The sequence below is a fragment of the Poecile atricapillus genome, chromosome 1 (genome assembly GCF_030490865.1).
Source record: "Poecile atricapillus isolate bPoeAtr1 chromosome 1, bPoeAtr1.hap1, whole genome shotgun sequence".
Classification (NCBI taxonomy): Eukaryota; Metazoa; Chordata; class Aves; order Passeriformes; family Paridae; genus Poecile; species Poecile atricapillus.
This window is the reverse complement of record NC_081249.1, coordinates 175,899,208-175,922,882: the sequence shown is the minus strand read 5'-3', so window position 1 is coordinate 175,922,882 and position 23,675 is coordinate 175,899,208. Positions and strand designations below refer to the sequence as shown.

The following is a 23,675-nucleotide window of genomic DNA, read 5'->3' as shown; positions in this document are numbered from 1 at the left end:
TTTCTAGGGAGAGTAGAAAAATGCAAAATTCCTTGAAGGAGAATTTTCCCAACTTCTTTCTACTGTGTCCTTCCTCCACAAATATAGAAGCAGCTCTATCATTGAAAATTTAATGAAGCTTTCATCAATATAATGCTGTGTCTCTGCGTTCTCTGAAATGTATTCATTTTTAATGAGCTTCTAATTCTAATTTCAGGTAACAGGAACAACTTGAACATAACCATAAATCTGATATGTTTATGAACAGCGTGTCCCACGTAATTTACAATTCCTTAAGTTGTCACTGATGACTTTTGGCTGCTTTTGGTAGTTTGGTAAAACTGTTTTATTTCAGACCTTTATTTCTTTTTTATAAAAATCAGCCTCAGCAAACAGAAGCAATGACCTTAAAAAAACATGGTGGTTGTCCCTGTGTCATATTGGAGTATTTGAATTTTTTTAAAAAAATGTTCCATTTATTTATTTATTTTAAATTTCTTAGCAAGTCTGGGGTTAGTTCCTTAGTTAAAAAGTACAATAGTGGGAAAATATTTTGGGTATGTGGGAGAGCTGGTAATACTGCACAAAACATAGTATTGTGGATAATTAATTACAGAAGATGGTAATAGTTTAGGAATAGCTGTGAAAATACCCTACTGTGCTCTGGACAGTCTCAAACTGAAGATACCTATGAAGCTTCCAATAACTTTGCACTGCTGGAAGGAGCAACCAGGCTAGCTTGGCTTTTTCTTACTGGGAGTGAATGATAATGCTGAAAAAATGGTATTGTTTACCAAATTTTATGCAATAACGACACCTATGAGTATGTAATTACATTTTCAATTAGAATAAGAAAGCATTAACACTGAAACATTGTTTTGGTCATGTGAAAATACTTTATTGTTCTATCTGCATTATTTAATTTATGGTCCTTTTATTGCTTCTCATAATCATAATTGACATTTACCCATAAATATTTAATTTGTGTTTTGGATGTTAATTGCGGAAAAAGGCCACATATAATGTGATGCCACTGAGTAGAGAAACAAAATTTAATAACCAGAAACATTCTCTACTACACATAGTATTGCCTTTGTAATAATACAAAGAGTAACATAGAAAAAGGGGATGGGTATAAGAATACCATTATTGGCAGTGTGCAGTTTTTTGTTTCATCTATTAAATTCCTTGAAAAGAAATCTTAGTTGAGTACCAGGAGGAAGCTGTACTTGCATGGCACATGTTTGTATCCTGGTTTCTTTTGACAGTTCTTATTTTCTTGCATTGATTTGCTTGGAGCATTACACCAGCAGGATGCTTTTCCGTATGTATTTTTAATCCAACTTTTAAAGCACTTTTCAGCAGCTTTGCCAATGAAAACAATATGCTGAGTATGTTATGGATATCCTGAACTGTTTCAGGTGTGTGAAGAAGTCCTACATTTTTATTCAACCTTCAGTGAGACTTAGAACTTGTTGACCTTGATGGTCTTTCCTCGGTGCAGACCAAGAGAAGGCGTTGGGCTGGCGTTTCCTGGGAGGTGCAGCTCTGGAGCAGTTCCTTGGCACTGCCAGCGTTGGCACAGGCTTGGGGGCAGTCCCTGAGAGCACAGCCAGGAATGGGGCAGAGATGATGATGCCATTCCTGCCCTCAGCCAGCCCTGCCCTGCTGCCACTGGAGCCTCAGCCCAGGGGAAGGAAGGGGAAGGAAGCTGTGGGAAATGCAGCACAGCCTGCGGTGCCTGTGGTGTGCTGGGTTGTAATCCCTGCTCTGGATTGTTCCCTAGTACATGGCCCTGCAAGAACACTGCTTTTTTACCTTTTGAATGCTTTCTTAAATGATTTTCAAGGCTTTCAAAGACTCCTTCCTTACAAAATCTGATCTGGTGTGGGCAATTAAATCTGACATGTCCTGAAGTAGGAAAGTAAATGTTTGCTGTGCTGGTCTGTTCTGGAGTCTTCACTGGGCAGTGCCAGCTCTGTATCAGTGATAGACACTTCCACTGTGGACTGATATCCATATTTACTGAATTTATGATGGCTAATTACAAAAAAATCAGTTTTCTACTTTGAATTCCAATTTGCTAGTCATTTGGAAGGCAGAACAGTAGAACAGAGGAGTGGATGAAGGAACTGTGTGAACAAGGATGTTGTTTCAAAAGACTGCCTCAGTTTATCAGCTGCTTGAGTGTCAGTGTAGCCTCACTCATGCAAGCAGCCCATAGAAATAATAAAAATCTGCATGTGATGATTACTTTTAGGATCAAATCCCTACTATTTATTTTCACTTCTAAATAATGTACATCAGTTTTTCTGACAGTTGTTTTTCTTTTAAGTAGTTTACTTAACACAGACACACAGTTTATTTAAGATATGTTGATAGCACCAGATTTGGAGTTTGTCCTAATACAGTCACTTCTCATATTTGGCTTAGACTATTTACAGTAGAAGCTGAAGGTCAGTGAGATGAGGGAGAGGTGTAGGTTTGTGTCATCTTTCCCTTTAAATATGATCAGTTCAAAGGTCTTAAGTGGCTGGCTCTCATCTTCTTCTGAGTGATACCAGACCTTTTGCTTGCCAGTCTTTGGTTTGACTAGATCAGCTTTTGACTAGGGATTGTAGTAAATACACCAGTCCAGCTTCATTTCATTACGAGAGAGTATTTGTTTTTGCAAGTTTGGAGCAACTACATTAATAAAATTCTCTTTATTTTTTTCCATAATGTCTGCAGAATTTTTTTTCCAGATTCTTTAAGGATAATTCCAGTATTGTTACCTGGAATCTGTTGAGGAATATATAGAGAGTGCATGAAAGCTACATTCCAAGATCTGTTTTAGAGTTTTGTACCCAGAAGTTAGAAAATTTCAGAATAAGGACTCGGGCTTAGTGCGGTTCCTCTGTATATATGGTAGGGTACTATTATTGACACAGAATGGTATTTTTAATCTTTCAGGATGTGTTTTATGCTATAATCACTATATTTTAATCCATTACTTTTTGGACTAATCAAGCATATGCAATGAATAAGAGGATTATTGATTTCTTCCTTTTGTTTAGCATTCTTGATATAAAACTTTTTATGCCTATGTATTTCTCCTGTGATATTAAAAAAGTGCTGCTTCATCTTACTCATGAGAAAAATCATAATGGTTTTATGAGGTCTCTACATTTTTAAATATGCTCAAAGGGGAATGCAGAACTTCTTTTCCATCAACACTTCATCTTCAAATACACAGCCTGCTTCCCCAGCAAACAAAACCAGCCTTTTGAAAGGCTCCTAATGTAAAGTGTTAAACTTAGAATGTGCCAATCCCATGCGTAGCTGCTGGGCATTCCAGAAAAGGGTATTTGCATTAGTTAAGGAAATTGTACTTTAGCTTTTCTTTGCGGTGTAGTTTTGGAATTTTTACAAGTTTTATTTTATCACAGAGTGTTAAGGAGTTGGAGTGGACCTTAAAGTCATCTAGTACCAAATCCCCCTGCCATGTGCAGGGATACCTCTCAAGGTCTTAAATTTTGTGTAATGACATTTACCTTTGCCAGGCATCTGTGGTCGTACCCTTTCCAGTGGTATTATTATTGCTTGGGCCCAAAATGTTATGGCTCTCCCCACATTCTGCTTCCAGCACAAATGAGCTTTGTTACTGGCCAGGTTGGTGTAAAATATTTTTATGCTTTGGACATGATCAGACATCACTGGTGATGCCTTTTATGTATAAAGACAACAGGAAGAGAAGTGGTGTGGTTAAGAAAACAACTAAAAATTAGCAACAGCTGCAGGTGTGTGTTGACTTCCACTTGAGCCTCCCTGGTTACTTCAGCTAATTAAAATCCAGGTGTTCCCTGTGTCACATGCCTGTCCCATCCTTGTGTTCTTTTTTTGGCACTGAATGGTGAATCAGTTCAGGAAGGTGATTCCTTTTAGGGTTTTAGACTAGTTATCATCTGAATTAGCTTCTTGTACTGCTCCTGGGCACGTGTCCTATTGTGGAGGTTGCAGGGCAGATCTGAAATAGGATAAGCTACTGTAGGACTAGACTTGACCTTGCACTTGTAGTAGTCATATTTGATACCAGCAAAAATAAATATATAAATCTGTATGAGGTACCTGCATGTGTTTTTGTTGATAAGTTTGGTGCTGTGCTGGCAGAGTGCTGTCCTGGTAACATTCCTGCAGCCTAAAGTGCCCGTGTGGGTGTGTGTCAGCCATGCAGAAAAAGCTTTGATCTCAAATGATCCCACACAATTTCCCCAGTACCTGCTGTGGGAGTTAAAATGTTTGTTTTAGTTGACAACCTGAGCTTGCAGAGGCTCCGTTTGTCTTTTGCTCAGACATGGTGTAGCTTGGATTTGGATTTCGCGTAAACAAGGAACTACCTCTTCATGTTATGTAAAGTTTGCTCCTGAAAATAAAAGGATTGCTTGTGGATTACTGGAAGTGTTGCAATTGGAAAAGAGCTATGTTGGGGAGGAGACAACTTCCTTCTTGAAGTGGGGCAAGAGTTTTCCTATCTCTTCTCCTTTAGATCTTTTCATGGTCCTTTCTGAACTTGTGCAGGGATTTGGTTCACAGTGGGGTTGTAACATTGTCACCAGGTGAATGAAGAGCTGGTGTGAGAGATTACTCAGGGGGGTGCACAATGTGGTCCTTCATAAGAGTGGTGGGTTTTGTTTGTCCTGTTTTTCTTCTCTACATAAATGAAAGTGAAGGTTATACAAAGCAAAATCGCTTTGGAAGAAAATAGGAGTGACAGTGGAGCAAGTTTAATATTTGCTGTGTTATGGCTGGTCTCACCAAGCTGCTTTTTCTCTTCTCACTCTTTTTTTTTCTTTTTTTTTTTTTTTTTTTTAACATTGTTTACAGTGGTAGTAGCCAGAAGACTTTTCACGAGTCCCAGCTCACAGTTCTCTGAAAGGAAGGGAAAAATGCCTAAATGAGTTGTAGTCTAAAAGGTAAACAGAATTGGTCAGGGAAGGTGAAGATATAGTAGGAACAAGAAACAATTTCCTTCTGAGTTAGTTGATACATTGTCTCATGCTAAAGCACTTACCCAGTTTAATGCATGAGTTTTCGGTGGAGCCTCCAGGATGGGAAATAAAACTGGAGATAAAACTCCGTGGAGCATAGATTTAAATATTCGTGTCTCCTTATCTCTCTGGTGGTTTTTTTTCACCCTCCCCTGGGAACAGAGGAGGCAGTCTGGTGTCAGGGGGTGTTTGTACAGTATCAGAGAGCTCACATGTATGCAAGTCATCTTTGTCCCCATCTTTCTTGTCCCCTGGCTTGGAAAGCCCTCCCACAACTTCTGTCTGCGCTGGTGTGTGCAGGGGGAGAGAAGGGCAGGAAAAGTCACACTCCCATCAGTCATGAAAGTGCTTTGTGTCCCCAGGAGTGTTCAACTTGGGGTCTTTTCAAAGCGGAATAGATGCTGTACAGGTGAGTCAGCCTTTTGTGCTAAGGGCCAGGTGCTTGACTTATTTTCAAGTTGGCATGCTGGGACACACTGGCATTCATCACATTTGTAAACACTCCTCAGAACTGAGGAAGGCTTTTGTCTTGTAACCGGTTTTCCTTAATGCTCTGGGAGTGACTGGCTTGACGCAGTTTTCCCCAGGTGGCATCAGCAGCCTGTGAAACACAGAGGAAGCATTTCTGCTCTGTGACCTTTACAGCAAGGTGATCTTCAGGGAGGCCAAGCAGAAGTGAGTGTCTGCACTTTTGGTACTTTGCCCAGATATGTACACTTTTGACTCCAGAACAGGGAGTGAAAGGCTCCATGCCTTGGACCAGCCCTTGGGCAATGCAGTTCTTGCCCTCGCTTTTCTGCTGCATGTGACTTTGATGGTTGACAAGTAATTCCTGCAGAGCAGGAAGGGGAAACCTTCTGGTTTTAGCAGTGGAAAGATTGTTGAAGGTATTGGGAGTGGAACAGAGCAGGTTGTGGTCTGTTGTGCTGAGTTTTATGTCAAGTTTAGGCTCTCCCTTTCCTGGATGAGTGTTCACGTTTCCTTTTACTAATCTAAATGTAAGTAGCCTAATGTTAGTCTAAAAGCTAATAATTAGTTTTTATAGCATTTGTTTTTGAGCAAAGACTGGAGAGTATTTGTCTGTAGCAAAGAGCAAGTGAAAAGTAGCTCCTGGTGAGTTTTCTAAAATATGTGGTGTAAGGATGTCCTCAGTGCTGGGGCTGCTTGCAGAGGGGGATGCTGGGCTGTCCTGGACCCTTGCAGTGTTGCTAGGGAAAGCAAAAACTCCAGTTATATGGGATTTATCCAGTTCATGTAATAAGTGTTTTCTCAAGTGTCTGTATTCTGTTTTTTTTTTTTTTCCTTCTTTCTGTGTAGTGGGTTTTTTGTTTGCTTTCAGTAGGTCAGTCTTTAGGGGCCTGGTTTTGCAAACAGCAACGAACAGGCTTTTTGTTTACTGGTGATACCTGTGAGACTGTTCAAATAAGTATATGGAGCTGAATCCATGACCTCCTTGAAACCTACCAAATACTGAGGGCTTGTTTCCCCTTCTTCCTTGAGACCTCAATTCCCAGAGTGCCTTGAAGCCCATTCACCTCTCCCAGTAGTCACTGACTGAAGGACTAGGCCATTTCTTTTCATAGTAAAAAAGACCTGAACATACTCACATTATGACATATTGCGTGTGAGAATGTACAAGCTGCGGGTTGTTGTTCAGCCACACATTTTCAGCTTATCAATGATGAAGTCTTGAGTGTTAGCATGCCTGTTAAATGGGTATTTTGGGCATGTGAAAAGTGGCTTAATTGTATATTATCAAAACCAAAGAACCTCCTATGGCCTGGCTATTTAATAGACTGTTTAGCCTCACTTGGATCTGGTTTTGATAGAAGCTGCTGAGCAGAAATCACATGGGTTTGTCTTTCACTGTTCACTGCTGTGTAGGTGGGGTAAGAGGCAGGTGCTGGTGCCAGTTTGAACTGTCAGACTTTGTGCCCAGAGTGACAATTGCTGACTCGCTGGCAGAACCTAAACATACATTATCTTATTAGTGCATTCCCATCTTTATGCAATTAAACCGTATTATGTTTAAGCTGCCTCCACTGTGCACGTTCCCACAGTTTTAACAGTTCATTATTTAAAGCCTGTGAGAATTTGACCGAGATTTAATTCCACCTGTATGGCCTGGGCAGCAGTGGAGTGTGATTGTATCTGTGTGGTTTAAGTGCAGCTGCCCTGAGAAGTGAGAGTGCTCCAGTCAGTATCTCAAGGTCTCCAGCAACCAGATAAGAGGGAATGACCAGCAGGAATTACTCCTTTGTGGGGGAGAGTCTTTGTTCCATGAGAACACTTTGAGATAAAAGGTGAAAACTGATCATCTTGGCATTCCCTTGCCTTAAAATTACTTAAGGACCGGTCAGCAAGGAAGTTTCAGTGTTTAATAATACTGATTTCTGCAGAAACCCCAGTATTTCACATGTCTCAGTTCTATCAGTTGAAAGTTTTACAGACTTGTCAGTTCTGGAAACTGTAATATATATTGCTGTGAAGGTGATATTTTGGGGTGGAGTATTTTTTTTTTTTTTTGAGTAAGCATCTATGTCTAAAAACCCTCTGAGTCATGTATTCTATTTTTTAACACAAAATGGTTTTGAAGGCTCAGCATGTTGTAGTGGTCGAGATATGACACTAAGCATTAAGAGCCATTGGAATGCCTCCTGAAAGGAGGGGAAAGAATATTATGTCCCTAGGATCTCTGAATTAATTTACACATTTACTTATTTCTAATGATCTGGGCAACACTTGTTTGCCAGCTAATTAATGTATGTTAATGGTCCAGTTTTGGGGCTGACATCCCCCTGCCCCAGTTAACTGAGAGCTGGTGTTGGTGGCAGGGCAGCAGGTTCTGCTTCACCTCTACAGACAGGGCAGTTCTTTCTCTGTTGGGTTCAGTTATGGGAATGTGACCTGATCTTTCTCATTTCCATGACCAACTGTAGCATGTTTTCTCACCAGGGAATTTTGTTAAACTGGTTAACTTTGTGCATTGGATTCAGGTTGTGCTGCAGTGGGTGTCACCAAACTCGTTTTACAGGGTTTTCCGAGGAAAACACCCAGTATGGTGTTTTCTGCCCAGGGTAGGCTGTAAATGGCTTTTTCAGTTGAGCTGTAGTTGCTTTTCAGATACCTGAGTTGCACAATGGCACTGTGACTCATGAACTACAGCCTGTGTCCATAACAGGATTCTTTTGAGGCTTTAATTGTTGTGTGCAATAGCCAGGGTGCAATCTTCATTATCTACAAGTAATCCATCTTTTCCTTGTCTTTGGATCCTTTTTGTTTAATTTTTATTAGTAAACTTGGGTTATCTACTTTGTGAGAGTAGGGAAGGTGATCACTATTCTGTAACATCCTAATGTTTCTTGGAGAAAATACTGGTAAACTATGACATGCCTTGCACATCTCTCCAAAATGTTGCATGTGGTTTTAGGGAGTGGAAGCAGCATGAATTGACCTTTAAAAGTTAAGTTAAGGAAGTAGCTGAAGTTCACAAGAATCTGGGAGCTTTAGAGAAATTAACAAAAATGTGTTATAAATAGCAGGAATGTAAAATAACATCATAAAATTGTGAAAGTAGATTTTCAGTGTGGTGTCTCCTTAGTGATTCACTTTTTGGGTGGAGAGAATTAAATATTTTGCACATACGCAGCTTGCTTTGGTCAAGAAAGTTAGAGGTGGTCAGTGTTATGTGTGCACCCCAAAATGTCAGGAATTGGAGGGGTCATTGCGTTCTGAAAAACTCATCCTTTGCTTTATTTTGTCTTCAAAATATAGTTACCTTCACTGGATCTCCCAATTATTGGTCATTTTGGATTTTGCTAGTGGCTATTGCTTTCTGTGAAAGGATTTGTAGAATCAAAAAAGCCACGTAAAATACATGTGCTAGGTTTTAATTTTTATTTTTTGTGTGGGTGGTTGTGAAAAAATCCTTTTCATTATTGTGTAGAAGCTTACAATTTGATTGAGACTAGGAGCATATAAAAAGCATAAAATCCAGTATTTCAAACTTCCTAGAGTTGTGTGCTCAGGGGTGTTGTCCTCTGATTTGTTTTAATTTTTGACTGCTTTAGTGCCATTAGATAATACCAAGCATTTATTGTGTGTGATTTATATGGATGGGGAAAATACTATACAAATACTATATTCCTGTCTAGCCAGGAACAGTGTTCTTTGCATGTGGCCTTTAATACAGTTGTGAGCCTAAATAAATGCTGCTTTTGGATGTGTGTACAGATCCCGTATAATTATGGAGCAGTGTGGTTTATTATGAGAGAACCTGCAGCATTGTGCTCCTCAGCTGATGTTTGGATAAAACAGATCAGCTCAGATATTGTCTGGAACTGATCATCTGAATCTTGGGCCAGTTTTCCCTTTCCTTACTTAGTTTCAAGGGCTCTTCAGTTAATCAGGGGGAGCAGTGGGCTCTGGTGGCACAAAGCATATGGATAATGGTGGGGTTTGGTTGTCAGTGTGATATTTGCAGCTGAAGCAGTGAATGGAAATTGAGAACTCTTTTCTTTTCCATTAACACTACACAGAGATAGGAATGAACAAAAATACCCTGCAAAATGAGTTAGACTGGTCCCACATAGGGTGGCAGGTGGGTTTATGCTAAAACAGCCGTTCAAAAATACTCTTCTAGGCTATTACCACAAATAAAAACGAGCCACACACAAAATCCCAACAATCTGTGCTCTGAATTTGCTGTACATGGGAGGAACTTCACATAATGAAGAGCAGATTTGTGGGTATTTATCTGACTTCAAATCATTTGACAACAATTTGATCATGATCATCTCACCAGTGTGGGGAGGCAGCTGTGTGTCCTCCTCTCTCTTGTCCCAGCGTCTGCATCCGCTGCTGAGTAACTTCACTGGGGTGTTCTGCTTTGTGTGGTTTGTGGCAGAACGGGTACTGAGAGAAATACTAACAAGAACAGTATGTATTTTGTTAAAACTTCTTTGCTTTTGTCTTTTTGATCCTTTGTTAATGCAAGTTGTCTCGTTTCTTGCTCCCTCCGTGCAACTGATTCTCCTGGTTGCTTTCCCTACTAACAAACACTGAAGGAATAAATATGCATCATGAATTTTCATCGTGGTAATATTCTTTGAAATGTGCTGCAACTTTGAGAGAACAACTCGTGTTAAGTCTTTGCAATGGTGAGTAAAGCATTTGCTCACTTTGTCCTTTTTGTTTGATAACCCATGAAACTCCCTCCAACATCACTGGAGTAGGGCTAGGTTTTTATTCCCTACAATTTGTAGGAAATGATTGAGATGCCAGCACAGCTGATGAAGGTCTGACATATTCCCCTTATTTTTAATATCTAAAAGTAGTTGCATTGAATATGACCTTACAATTTAGCTTCAAAGCATTTGCATGACTTTCACCAAGTGGTTTAATGCTCTAGAACAGTAGTTGCCATTTATTTTTGAGCTTGACAAAAAAGCATTTTTTGCAGTGATTAAATTTAAAATGCAAAAATGTGTTCCCTCCCATGCTTTAAGTAGGTCAAGATTTCTGCCACCCTTAAAAAGGAAATTGAAATCTGACCTGCTCAATGGCCAGGATGGGATGGGGGAAGGAGGTTTTTGTGTGTTTTTCCTTTTTCTTTTTTTTTTTTCCTAATAAGTCAAAATATACTTGTTTTTTTTTTGAGATTGGTTTCACTGGCCACGTGTTGCATATTGTAGGATATTTCAAGACATCCCTGAAATATTTATCATGCTGTGTCCCACCAAGAATGTAATCTTAAGGTCTCTACTGTTTATGAAGCACAGTCTATATTTTATCTCATGCTGAGAAAAGATGTGATAATGGTTGTTTGGGGATTATGTGAAAATGAAGTGAGGAATGACCCTTAAAAATTGGTAGGAAGTGGGAGATTCCCAAATGAGACCAGGGAGGCGGGGAAGCTGAATTGCTGCTGTGGAGTTTTTCTAATGAATATCGTCTTTGCACTTTTAATGGGAAAATTAAGGTTGAGGAAGAAGCATTTAAAGAAAGTGCAATAAAAATCTATTGAGCTACAGAAATGAAAGCTAAACCTGTAATTCAGGGAACTTGTGTTTGTCAGTGGTGCAGTTTCAGGGAGTGCAGGCACAGAGCCCCAGAAGGTGCCTGTGATGCTAAAGATCATCAGTGGATCAAAAGTGCTGGGAAATGATCTGATGTAAATGAGCTTTGGGGACAAGGTAGCACAGGCACTCCAAAATAAGAGACCCATTGCAACAATAAATGCTTTACTTGGTTTTGGGTTCATTCTTTACATCTCCTTTAACTTTCCTTCTTTAGGTTAAAAAAGAAAGTAGATTTGCCAAAACATTTCTTTTAAAAACATACTTGCCTAGGCTTATTTCTTGAAGGATTAAGTCTGAATTTGGATGAAAGATAGCAATAAAGTGTTACTGAGTTGCATCTTTTGTTTTTCTGTGGCTTAATGTTTGGAATAATTTGGGCTCTGCTCTGTGAGGTATTAAAGGAGTTCATAGAGATCATTCTTCCTTCTCTGACGTCCAGCTATTCAAATTGCAGTCGTAAAGCCAACAGAGATTTAGCAAGTAATTCTAAATGGTGCTTTAGTGCAGGGAATAAATAATGTCCTAATCAGTTGCAATTTTAGTGAGGAATTGTGATATGGTGTAAAATTACCTACATTAGTCAAGAAAACTCATGTGATCTCAGCAGCTGAAGTACTACTGACTCCTTAGTATTCAAAGGCTACTGGTGCTTTTGGTGTATCTCACTGAAAAGGCAGCAGCCTTGAAAAGCATTTAGTTCCCTGAGGCTGTATTGGACTGGAGAGGAGGGAAGGATGATTTGTTGAGTCATGACCATCACCTTTTGCTGCAGAAAGGATTTTTTTACATGCTAGTAGAATATATCTCCATAACAAATTCCATGTTCTATCTGAAGTAGGACAAGCTGAGGAGTCTTACTCCAGTTTCTTCTGGGTGTTGTATTGGCTGTTAAGGACAAGCAGAATGGTGTGATCTTACCTTTTCTCTTTTAACAATGTAAAATAATTGATCCAAGCGAATCAGGTCTGGGTCTCTGATATATATATGTATTATGGGTTATTCCAGACAAGATGAATTACTTGCTTTCTGATAGAAGAATATTAATCTCTGCTTAATTTGGGAAAACTGCTTTAGACTGATGGCTGAGAGTGATTACTGTTATGAGCAGAAGGAGCAGATGATTGAATACTGAAAAAAAAATTTAAAGGAAGACAAGCATAGCCCAGATGTTCTAAGATGCACATGGTTTTAGCTTTTCTCTCTCCTTTTTTATTTTATTTCCTTAGCTATTGTTGTTCCAGGGTTTTAGTTGTTAAAGCTCATAACCAGGATGGTGGATAAGGTTGGAGACATTTTCTTTACCAAATCTGGTTACGTATTGAAGACAATCAGGTCATCAAATTCTCCTCTTGTTAACTTAAAAAGCTTTAAAAAACTAAATAAAGTTAATTTTTTTTTTAACTACTTTTTTGTCCTATTACTCTGTTGATTCTGATTCCAGACCTCCACTGTTCTGACTGATGAGAAGTACAGTTCCCACTATGAGGTTTACTCTACTGGCTGGATTTGTTATAGTTCAGTAGCTTTTTTTGTTGTTTTTCCTGAAAAGCCAATCTTCCCAATCTTGTGGTTACCTAGCTGTCCTTTCGTGCATTTATAGGATGAGCTCATCTGTTTTGAGTGTGACTGACCAGAACCACCCTGGTCACTTCAGGTTAAAGCTCACATCCTGCTGGTGACTCTTTCAAACACCAGCAGCTCTTCTGCTGCCACCTTGGGTTCTGTGTGCCTTCTCCTGGCTGCACCACAGGGACCACGAGGGGATTTTAATTGGTGTAGGCCTGTCACTTTCTCTGCTTGATGCTCTTTAAGTGATGAGCTCCCAGTGACTCTGTGACTTGTTTCAAATGTATGAATTAATTTTTTTCAGTTGTGTTGACTTCTGTTTCTGTTGTGGAAGGACTTGGCTGTAAAGTAATCTTGTGTACTTTGTGTAAAATATTCTGAAATAATTTGTCATGGTCTTTTGGCTGTCTTATTTTTAGCAATTCTGAAAAATAGTATTTACCCTCTGTCTGCTACCCTACATGTTACTGCATTGCTGGTGTTTTAACTGTTCATTGACTCAGCTCTTCAGAGGTGTGTTGATCAAGCAACTTGTAGGGTGCCCTGAAATAATGGCAGACACTTTTTGGGTCTTTTCTCTCCTTATACTTTTGGCCTGGGATCTTAGTCCTTCAAACTGTAACCTGCACATGTGGTGCACCCAGTGGGGGAGAGTTTATCTGGCTGAAAATAACCCAAAAATAACTGTGTGGCTGCACAAATGTTATCCTGGCCTGTGGGAGAGGGCAGCAGGGGAAGGACAGTGCACAGCAGTGCAGGTTACAACAGCTTCTCTGGCTGACTTAACATCTAGGGATACACTTCTGGTGTTCCCAAGCTGAATATATATAAACTCAGGGTTGTTGGGACTTCTGCTGCTTATCAGAATGGCAGATGATGTCTTAACCTATGAGTTTGGCCATTCATTTGTAATTAATAAAAAAGAAACAGTTTATTTTATTGTATCATAAACGAAGATTTATGCAGGAGCTCCCACTTGGTCATGGCAATTGTTCTTTCAGTCATTTCAGACCAAGCAAGTTTAGTGGTAGGGTGGACATCACTTTGTTACACTTTGTGTTTTGAGCACTGATGGGGGTTTCAGAGCTATCCAGGACATGGGTGATGCAATTATTGCTCCACCAGGCTGTTTTTTCAGTTGTTTTTAATGGTGTGTACATACACCCACACTGTCTCTGTATTTGAATAGCTTGAGGAAACTGGACTGTGTACTTTTCATGCTTCGAGTCAAACACAAGTCTGTGTTCTTGGCAGGAATTTGGCTTGGTTCCTCCCAATAGCCGGGAGAGATGAGCCAACATTCGTAGATCACTCAACAGTATCTTTGCAAAAGATGGGTCAAGATTTTGATTTTGAGAGACTTTTAAGCCTTGCAAGTTTCCCCTTGAGACCCCAAACCACTGTTGTATTTTGGAAAACCTTGGTCATACGCCAGGCTATCTGACAGATGTGTCTTATCAACTTTATCTTCTTCCTCTGAGATTAGACATGAAATATGGGAGTGTCTCATGACAAGCCCTCAGTAATGTCATCAGGATATCCCATCATGCCCCAAATACCTTTTAACATTTTCCCCCTTTTACCATAAAGCTGCATTTCCTTGTCTTGTTCCTGCATGCTCTTGTTGTGCTGTAAAATACATTGAAAATACAGGACAGAAGGGAGAAGTCTTGTTTCAAATCAAGTAAAAGATGTGTCTTGACTATTTTTGCACTGCCAAGTGTTTATTTTTTGTTGTCTATGTTTTATGTCTATGTGGTTTCTGGCTTATGTAGGTGTTTGGTGTGATGGAGTAAGTGAATGCTCAGAGACTGGAGTTAGTAAGAGCTGTCAGCTCTGGGGGCAGCTCAGCCCACACCAGGGTGCAGGACTTTCTCACGAAATAAGGAATGGATATGGAGGGAGAAGAGAGCAACATATCCCATGTGGAGTCTGGTGTGAGATCTCACACTTGTTAATGTCTTGTGAGACAATGGGTGACATTGAGCTGGATTGTGTCTAAAAAAGTGCAATTTCGACAATTTGGACAGACATGGAAAATTTCGTAATTGTGTCTTAAGTTCAGGTGTGCTGTGGGCAGCTGTTGATCCTGGTAACTACTTAATTTGATATTTGCTGAGAACTATGAAAACTTGCAAAGTTCTCATTGAAGGAGAATAAAGCATAATAAGAAAGGTTATTGACACAGTTGAATTATTATTTTAGTGCATGTGTTTGCCCAGTAGACCATAATGGATTTGAAGTAGTTGTTCTGGTACACTGAGTAAATTCTGGGTCGGTTTTGGTGTGCCTAGTCATTGTGAAAGCACTTATTTCTCAATGCCACACAGCTGCTCTTGAAGTGTCAAGAATTGGCCTGTCAAGTGCTGGCCTGTTGTTTGACCAAACTGGCAGAATGGTGCTGTTAGACATGTTTTTATGATTGTGTCCTTAATTAACTAGGCAGCACTATGTCAGAAAGAACAACTTTTATTTAAATACCCATAGAAATATATTTTCTATACTATTGAGCATTAATAACATAAAAGCTTCTCTAATTTTTTTTCTCTAGGGAAAAAAGAAATGCTCATCTGTACTGGATAAAAGTGATTTAAGTTTTAGCTTGCTGCAAATTCTCTTGTCAGGTCTGAGCCCCTTGAAATGGTTCTCTAGTAGAGATGTTGAAACACAATGGGTGGTGGAAATGTTTGTTTATTATTAATTGACTCAGTATGTCTTTTTTTTTTCCTTTTGGAATGCCAGTCAGTCAAAGCTGTTGTTCAGCCACTACCTGGTCTGCTTTATTTCTGGTGCAGCTGAGATGAACTGGTCTGTACAGTAGAGTAGTACGTATGAGTACATTTGGAATTTGGAAAATAGGGTTAACAGTGCCTGAATGTCTCCTAAATTTTGTGAGATGTCTGGGCTCATTTAACCTCCTCTTTTCTGCAATATGGAGCAGAACTTGTCTGACAAAACAAAAATGAAACAGAAGTGGTGTGCGTGCATCCTTTTCCCAAAAGATATAAATAGTCTAGAAGGAGGTTTGTGTTCTCAGCAGCCTGGCAGATGACGCTGAGAATTGACATAACACAGATATAGGCAGAGCACCAGAGTCTCTTTTTGCTTTTGCTTTCTTGCTTAAAGGAAGGGGTTCAGATCAGCTCTCTGGAGTCCTGATACTTTTGAGAAAAAATAAAACGTTAGCAAAGCAACCTCCAAGATTTTGTGTGACAGTGTGTGTGACTGGGCTGAAGAGAAGGGAGCTGCAGACAACTGCAGATAGCTTATCAGCAGTGTTTAAAACCCCAGAATTCTCATCTGCATTGAGCACTTTTCATTGGAATCTGATAGAGTTGTGGTTCCTGCCTGAAAGCTGTGTCCTTTTCCTTGATGAGCTGTAGTCTCTGCATGCCTATGAGTCCTGTTTATTTACCAGTTGAAGACAAGACCCATTGTGTGGGTTTTTTTGGCCAGATAAGGTTTTGAGAGCATTCTGAAGTTGTCTCCTCACAAGGTAAGAAAAGCAAAATCCCCATTGGTAGAACTTAACAGAATTTGACAGGAATGAGTGAGAGTAATTGGTCTTCTCACAACTCCCTCTTGTGTTTGGCAGTCAGGGAAGAGATGCCCCAAAAAACACAGGCAGCAGCTACTGCAAGCATTTGAATAAAGATTTATGGATTCCTGAAGCTGAGGTGTGAAAAGGAAAAGTCTGATTTTTATCCCTAACTCCCTACTGATCTCTTAAGCTCCTTTATTCTGAGGCTCTCAGAAGCGCTGGGTGTCACTGAAGTCATGCTTCTCTTTCCTCTGCTTTTGGTGTCTATCCTGTAACATGAGAAAAAATGGCTTTAGCTGGGTTCTTTTGACCCCCTGGGATCACAGAGGTCATGGTTGCTGCAGACTCCAGGAAGATCCTGCCTTCTAGGCTGTGTCTATGAGTCCATCAGCCCAGAAAATAAAGCTGCAGTGGCCGATTGCAAATCGTTGATGAGCTCTTGGCTATGTAGCAGAAACCACTGTGACTTGTTAAATGTACTGAGGGTTGTGAAATAAACAGGTTGGACAGCTGCTCCCCCCAGATTGGGCTGTTCTTGTCTCAGTTCAAGAATCACTGCTTGCGAATATCAAAGTGTCTAATCCAAGCTAAGCAAGAAGCCCAGCAATGTTTCTAGAAGCATCTTTGATTTAAAAAAACTAGATGTCATTCTGTAAGCTTTCTCATGTGTGTGTTTTGTTTTTTAATATTCTGTCCCCATAAATCAAGTCATTCCACTTCTGTAAGTAAATTTCCCTCTGACATCAAAATTGAGGAACAAGTGAAAACACATCATTTTTGCTGATTCTTTTCACTTCTCTTGTTTGAGGTTTAAGTCTTGGCTATGTATTGAAGACTCTATTATTATTTTTTAATTGAAACTATTTCTTCCATAGTAGAGAGGATAATTTGTTTTGTTACTTTAAATAACAGAAACATCTTGGTTATAAAAGCTGAAGGAAGAGGGGTTTATAAAATTTAAGTATTTGATACTGTTTATGAATGTATCAACTAAAAATAGACTTTGTGAAGATGGGTAGTAACTCATTCTGTAATTCTCCTAGTCAACAGCAAAAGCCATAAAGATTTTTTTTACTGAAATGATTAATGGCTGCATATCTAAGGTCCTACAAATTTTTGTAAAGCTCAGCAGAATATATTGTGTTCCTGCTTGTGAAAATAGCTGTTCCTTTTAATCTGTTTTGTTTGCTCCCTTGCCAGCCAAGCTAAAAAAGTGAGCAGCACCATCAAGCTGTGCTCATGTAGTGAGCCATTTTCATCCTTCAGTGTCCCAGAGGGTTGATTCCTTATCTGCCATCATCCCTGCATGAAGTGAATGTGTGCATGTGTGAGGAATGCAGGATTGGGCACAAATCTTGTACCCTTTGAAGATAGTCTGTCCAAAACAAACACTTAGTTCCCAGTAAGTATAATTTAGTTGATAAATATCTTAACAGCTTTCTGGGGAGGAACCTCTGGTTGTTTTCTGCAATGTACCAAAAGCATTTTTAGTACGATCCAGAAGTCCTTGAACATGAGGGCCTGTAGTGCTGTTTGTGCAGTGGTGCCAAACCATGTAGATGCTTTATTGTTTGCTGCCCCCAAAAATGTGGTGTTCTAGACTGCTCAGAGACTGGGCCTTTTGTTTAATATTTCATGGGAATGAAAAAGAAGAACAACAGATAAAAGCACTGTCCATGAAATGAAAATGAGCATTCTAATATTTATTGGTATCAAAGACCAGGAGACTTTATTGTTCCTGGTTGACATTACTGATAGTTGTCCCTGTTGTATGTCCTTGGGCATTTTCTATTGACAACTTAATCCTGATTACATGTTCTCAAGACACAAACTCAAATCCAAAAGGAAATTAAATGTTTTAGTGGGTGTGTGAAGTAGAATACAGATTACAGAGGCTGTGCAACCTTGGTGTGAGGAGGAGAAGCAGCAACATCACTCCCTGTTTGTTTAGATCTCATGTGGAGCTGTTGTCTTCAGACAAACTCAGTATTTAACAAAGGTATGGATGTGATTTTTTAAAACAGGAATATTTTGTCATCATTAGTTTATGTGTGTAGCATATCTGCATACATAATACACATACAGATGAAAAATTGCCTATTTAAGGCTTCTAATTTAAGAAAACACAGGGCCATCTGTTTTGGCCCTGATTTGAAAGTGAGTTTAACAAGTGCCTTGGTGCTTTGCTCATTTGGAGAAAGCCACCTATAATGTGTTGGCCAATGAAAGATGTACAGAATGATGTCCTGCTTCCACAGTCACCTGTCCTTACACTACAGCCAGTGGGGAAGAGTTGGAAAGAAGTGGAAGGATCTCCTGAAAGGATGTGGTATGTGTGCCATGGGGAGTTCACTAATACCAGCTAATACCAGTGGTGTTGGGGTGCCCCTCTGTGCTATTGAATGGGTGGGGTACCTTTAGTGAAATCACAGAAATTGCTACTTATCTTTAATAACTAATTAACTAAATAATCCATGTGAAAAAAATAATGTGTATTTAAATTTTACAGTGCAAGGTAATTTTTTCTCAAGTCGCATTTTGAAATCTTTATTTCAAGATGTGAAAGAATTAATTAAATCCGTCTTTATAACAATCTGCCTTCTGGTGATGACACACGCTCTGACATTAGTGGTTTGCAGCAAAACCAGGAGGAATTCCTTTGAGCGGGGTTTGGGAAATGGCTTTTTCCCTTCCTGAAGAATCAGATGGAAATGTGTGACTGAACATTGCCATTGGTGGCAGAGTGGCTGCTGTTTGTGGGGGCAGATCTGTTTGGAGGGAAGCTCGGGATCTGTGTGTATTGAATCTGTCTGGGGATGGGAGAGGAGGCAGGATGGGGACAGAGTCCAGCTCTGCCCTTGACTTGTCCCATACAGCAGCCCCCTTTGAATTCAGAAGGAATTATCTCCAAATAAATATAAGGGTGGATGTGCATGAGTGAGTGAGACTGCGATCACCTGATGTGGGATTCCCATAGTGAGGTGTTGACTCATCTTTTTATGTATGGAAAGCTGTTTTGCAGCCTTAGAAACAGTGGTTTCAGTTGGGGAAGGCATTGAAGCACTTGTATGAAGTGCTTTTCCAAGGAGTGATTTTTTCCATAGTCAAGTCATGTGCAAACTTGAAATATCTTTGATTTAAGGAAGGGGGGAGTGAAGCAGTTTCAGGTGCTACTGTCTGTGAATAATATCCTGCACATGGAGCCCCTGTTCTGTTGGTCCTTAGGCAATGCTGTGATAAAAAACCAATACAAACACCTGCACTTGGATCCACCTGCTGGGTTCTGTCGCTTCACACTCCCTATTCCATGTCTTGGGAAGGAGGCAGGGACTTTTCTGTGCTTTGGCTGCTGTGTTGAGAGACACAAACAGCACGAGCTGCCAGAATGAAGGAGACAGTGAAGCTGTCCTTGTGTCGGGCTCCTGCATGCACGGACAGGTTGGGGGAGGAAGGAGAAAACCCTTTCCCTGCCTTGCCTGCTCTCTTGCATTTACTCTTGCTCCTCCTGTAGTGGGGACATAAATTGTTTTCATTATGTACATTATATTAATTTCTCATTATTTTATTGAGTCTGTGTTCCAGCAACTTTTAAATTTCAAGCTTAGTGTACTAATGAAGTTTGATCTTTCCCTACCTAGATAATTTCTATTTATAAATACACTTTGTTTTATAACTAAAGGAATTCTGGAGCAGGAAAACACCCAAGTAAATTCAAGTTTGCTCTTGAACATTGGCAGCTGCTGTGCAAGATGCAGGCTGGAGCTGTAGTTCTCCATGTGTTAACCATAAAAAAAAAATAGATTTTTTTTTTTTTCTTTTAAATTGTGAGATACAATTGTGTTTGTTTTTCACCTTCTAATCTTGAAAACAGAAGCTGGGTAAAACTGGTTGGCTCTCCTCATCTCTGCCTCTGTAAGGACTGGAACCAGTTTAGTTGGGGATAGGTCAGCAGTGTGAAAGTTTTGTTTAAGATCTTTCTCAGCCATGTCAGTGTTGTTTCTCTTAACTTGTTTAGCTTTTGTGCTGGGTTTGTGAAGGTAAAACATGGCTTAGCCCTTAATGTACAACTGTTTTGGCTTCAATATAGCAAAGCTATAAATAGGTTCCCCTTTGCCTCCCCAGCAGTAGGAAATGACTGCAGCAGGTGCTGTTCTCTGCTAGAAATTTGCACATTATTACTACCCAAGTACTTTTTTCTTAAAATCAGCTTTCTTGTTACGTGTTCTTTATTAAATGCCAACTGACTGGTCAGCAAGTATCTTGTTAAAATCTGAAGTCTTCATTAGGTCAAAAGAAATAAAAATAGAAAGGAATTTTTAGTTTATTTCCGTGCAGCCTCTGTGTAAAGTTTATTTTATATGCAATTTTAAAAGTATTACCAGAAGGCACAGGAGAGCTACATAAAGCTAGTTGCTGACTGAAACAGTTTTGATTGTTTTAGCTTTGCTGGACTGGAGATTAGCTCAGGTTTGTTGTAGCAGTTCCTCTGTGAAAGGACTGGCAGATGCTTGGAAGTCTGCAGGCAGGATTTGTATCCATGCTTGGACTGAATTTTCCTTGCACTGCAGCATCAAGAAAATAAACAGGGCTTTTTGTCCAGGGAGGTGGTGCTCAGAGTAAATAAGGGTATTGCAGTGTGGTCCATGGGTTTGCTGGTGTCAGTAAACAAGCTCCCCCTTGATACAGACCCCATCATTTTGTTTGGATGAATGTTTGGTCCCAGCAAAGAGCTGGAGCTGTTTGGGCAGGGGGAATGAATGTGTTTGTGCTGCTGAGCTCGTTCTGCTCAGCCAGGCTGGAGAGCCCTGGCCTGCTGCTGCTGGTGGGTGCTGCAGAAAGAGTGAAATCCAGGGGAGATGTGCTGTGCTAACAGCAAAAAAGGGGGGCACTCCTGTGTTTCAGTTCCTGTTTAACATCTGTGTGCCTTTGTACCCTTTCCTTTCTCCCACAGATGTGAGAGCTGTGTGGAGCTGCTGTTTGTGAGAGGGGCTGGGAACTGCCATGAGTGTGACACCCCCCTGAGGAAGAGTAACTTCAGGGTACAGCTCTTTGAGGATCCTGCTGTCGACAAGGAAGTGGAAATCCGGAAGAAAGTGCTGAAAATGTGAGTGTCACCATTTAAAAAAACAGAAAGTGGATGTACTTCATGGATCAAAAATTTTTAAAAATTGACTATTCAGTAGTACAGAGGAGATTTTTCTTTTTTTTAAAGTGGCAAACCATAAAACTTGACTCCATTTATCATGGAGGGATTTCAGAGAATCTGATTTTGTGCAACAATTGAGAGCTGAATTCTCAATTTAGCCTTGAGGGATTCCTGCTTAGCATTAGAAAATGTTGGGTGTTTCTATGTGGCCTTCTTTGGCAAAGACTTGGCTCCAAAATGGAGATGATTAGATATTGAGGGGTTGAACATGGCAGTAGAACAAGAAACAGGACCTTGATTGTTTTGTTCCCTGAGGACCTGTTCTGAGAGTTGAAGGCCAGTTCCCTTCAAAATCAAAATGGGCAAAAGAAAGTTCACATTGTTTTTTTGCACCACACAGCAATTGTTAGTGGAAATGGTTCCTTACAAGCCTGGTGTTACCCGTCTGACATGCAGATCTGAAAGCTCTGGAACTTGAGATAAATGAGGTCTGAAATTGCATCTCACTCCTTGTGGCTAGTAAGCAGCATTTTATAAGGAAAATAAGCCAGTTGGTGTTTTGATAGAGGAAAATTTGATAAATGTAGCAACCCAGAGAGAGTTGTGTATGCCTAAGTGAACTTATAGGTAAATCATGAACTTGTCAGCTTTTATCTAGAACTTGGTACAATAGTAATGAATCATGTGATGTTGGTGAGATGTGGGGAAACTGTGCCACTGAATATCAAGATATGCTGAATTTTAAGGTTTACTGAAGTTAACAGAAGTCAAACTGGAATATGTCAACGTGGTTCCTAATCATGGAATAAAGTTTAGTTAGAAGAGAAAATGCTGCAAAATGCTTGGCCCAGTTGGGTTTTCCAGATTAGTTTTTAGGAGGCAGAAAAAATACTCTCAAATTGGAATGTGGGCTCAATTCTTGGGATTTTTGTATTCCTGTGTGTCACGGTCCACCGATCAGGCAGAATCTCAGCTGTTTTTTCTTGGGAAGAAAGTCTGCATGTCTTGACTTTCAAAAGCTGTCCATGTTCTAAGCCAGTTGTCCCTTCACCTTTTTACTTTCTCGAGCTCTGAAGAGGTGAATGTGAGTGCTGGAATGGTCTATTGATATGAAATGAGATAATTGTGTAGCATTTTTGGTTTGCTGCTGACATAGGCTTTCTGTTTTTGGCACAAAGCCAAACTCCCTTTTTTAGAAAAGCTTTTTTTCTGTGGGTGTTACTGTTGCCTCTGCCTTTAAGAGGTTGGCTGGGAGTTACTCTATCTTGGCCTCTGTGCTCATGTTTACCTGTAACCCTGGAAAAGGAATTGGCAAACAATAGGCAAAGATAGGCTGATTTCTTCCAGGCTGCCTCCTTTCCTTTGGAACAGGCACTTTTGTCTCCCATTAAAGAGTCTGGTCAGTTTGGGAGTCACAAAACACACAGTAGATAAAACTAGATCAATGCTTAATCAGCTTGCAGCAAAAGCCTTGTTGAATGGAAATTGCATCTTTCTGTCCTTTATAAATACTTTTTTCTTCTCTCAAAGATACAATAAAAGAGAGGAAGACTTTCCCACCCTAGATGAATATAATGATTTCTTGGAAGAAATAGAAGAAATTGGTAAGTCTTAATGATTGCATTTTTGATGTGCTGTGCTTATGAGACCCTAGGCTTTTATCTTCTGACTCAGCTGCCTATGAGAATGTCTAAGATCAGTTTCTGTAATATGATTTATCACAGTATCAGATCTTTATCTAATTACCTTTTTTTCTGGATTTTAATCATATTTGCTGAACTGTAGGACATTGTTAAGTAAAACATTTTATCTGCCAGAGGAAAAAGCACAGTCCAAAGAGTAAGCAAGCTGGAAAAGAAAGGCTTGCAGGGGACTGTCAATGCTGCACTGGCAAAGATTAAACAAAAGAGAGGAGAAATTGAAATTTTCATTATATGCCTCCATTAGCTTTATCTACCATGACAGAAGCCATATGGTGTCTTTCATCATTTTTGCTTCTGGAAGTACAGTAGTTGAAGCTGCTTTGAAGCTGATGACCTTACATACCACTGTGGTAGCATTTTATGTTGCTGTGCAGAAGGAGAAGGTTTAGGAACAGACGTTGATTTCTTTCTCTTTGGATTAGCTGAAGCAGAACTTTGCCCTTTGGGGAAGGGACAATGTTATCAACAGAGTTTATTTTCTTCTTAGTTAGGGTGACTTGTGATTTATGGTGGAGTGATGGGTTTTGCTTAGAAAAACAAGGATGTGTTCAAAGGAGTGACTCCTAAATGGTTTGTTCTTGGCTTTTTTGAGCTTCTGAGGCTTTTCTTTTTTTTTTGACCTGGAGGAAGAAG

At 39.9% G+C, this 23,675-nt stretch overlaps 1 protein-coding gene across 1 annotated transcript in view; it reads left to right on the top strand.

The window, feature by feature from the left end:
* MNAT1 (MNAT1 component of CDK activating kinase) overlaps positions 1-23,675 on the top strand; it is a 116,886-nt gene that overhangs the window by 12,834 nt on the left and 80,377 nt on the right. Inside the window, exons 2-3 of the mRNA XM_058831107.1 lie at positions 21,145-21,297; positions 22,870-22,943. Coding sequence (XP_058687090.1) covers positions 21,145-21,297; positions 22,870-22,943 — 227 coding nt within the window. The remainder of the gene's footprint in view (positions 1-21,144; positions 21,298-22,869; positions 22,944-23,675) is intronic.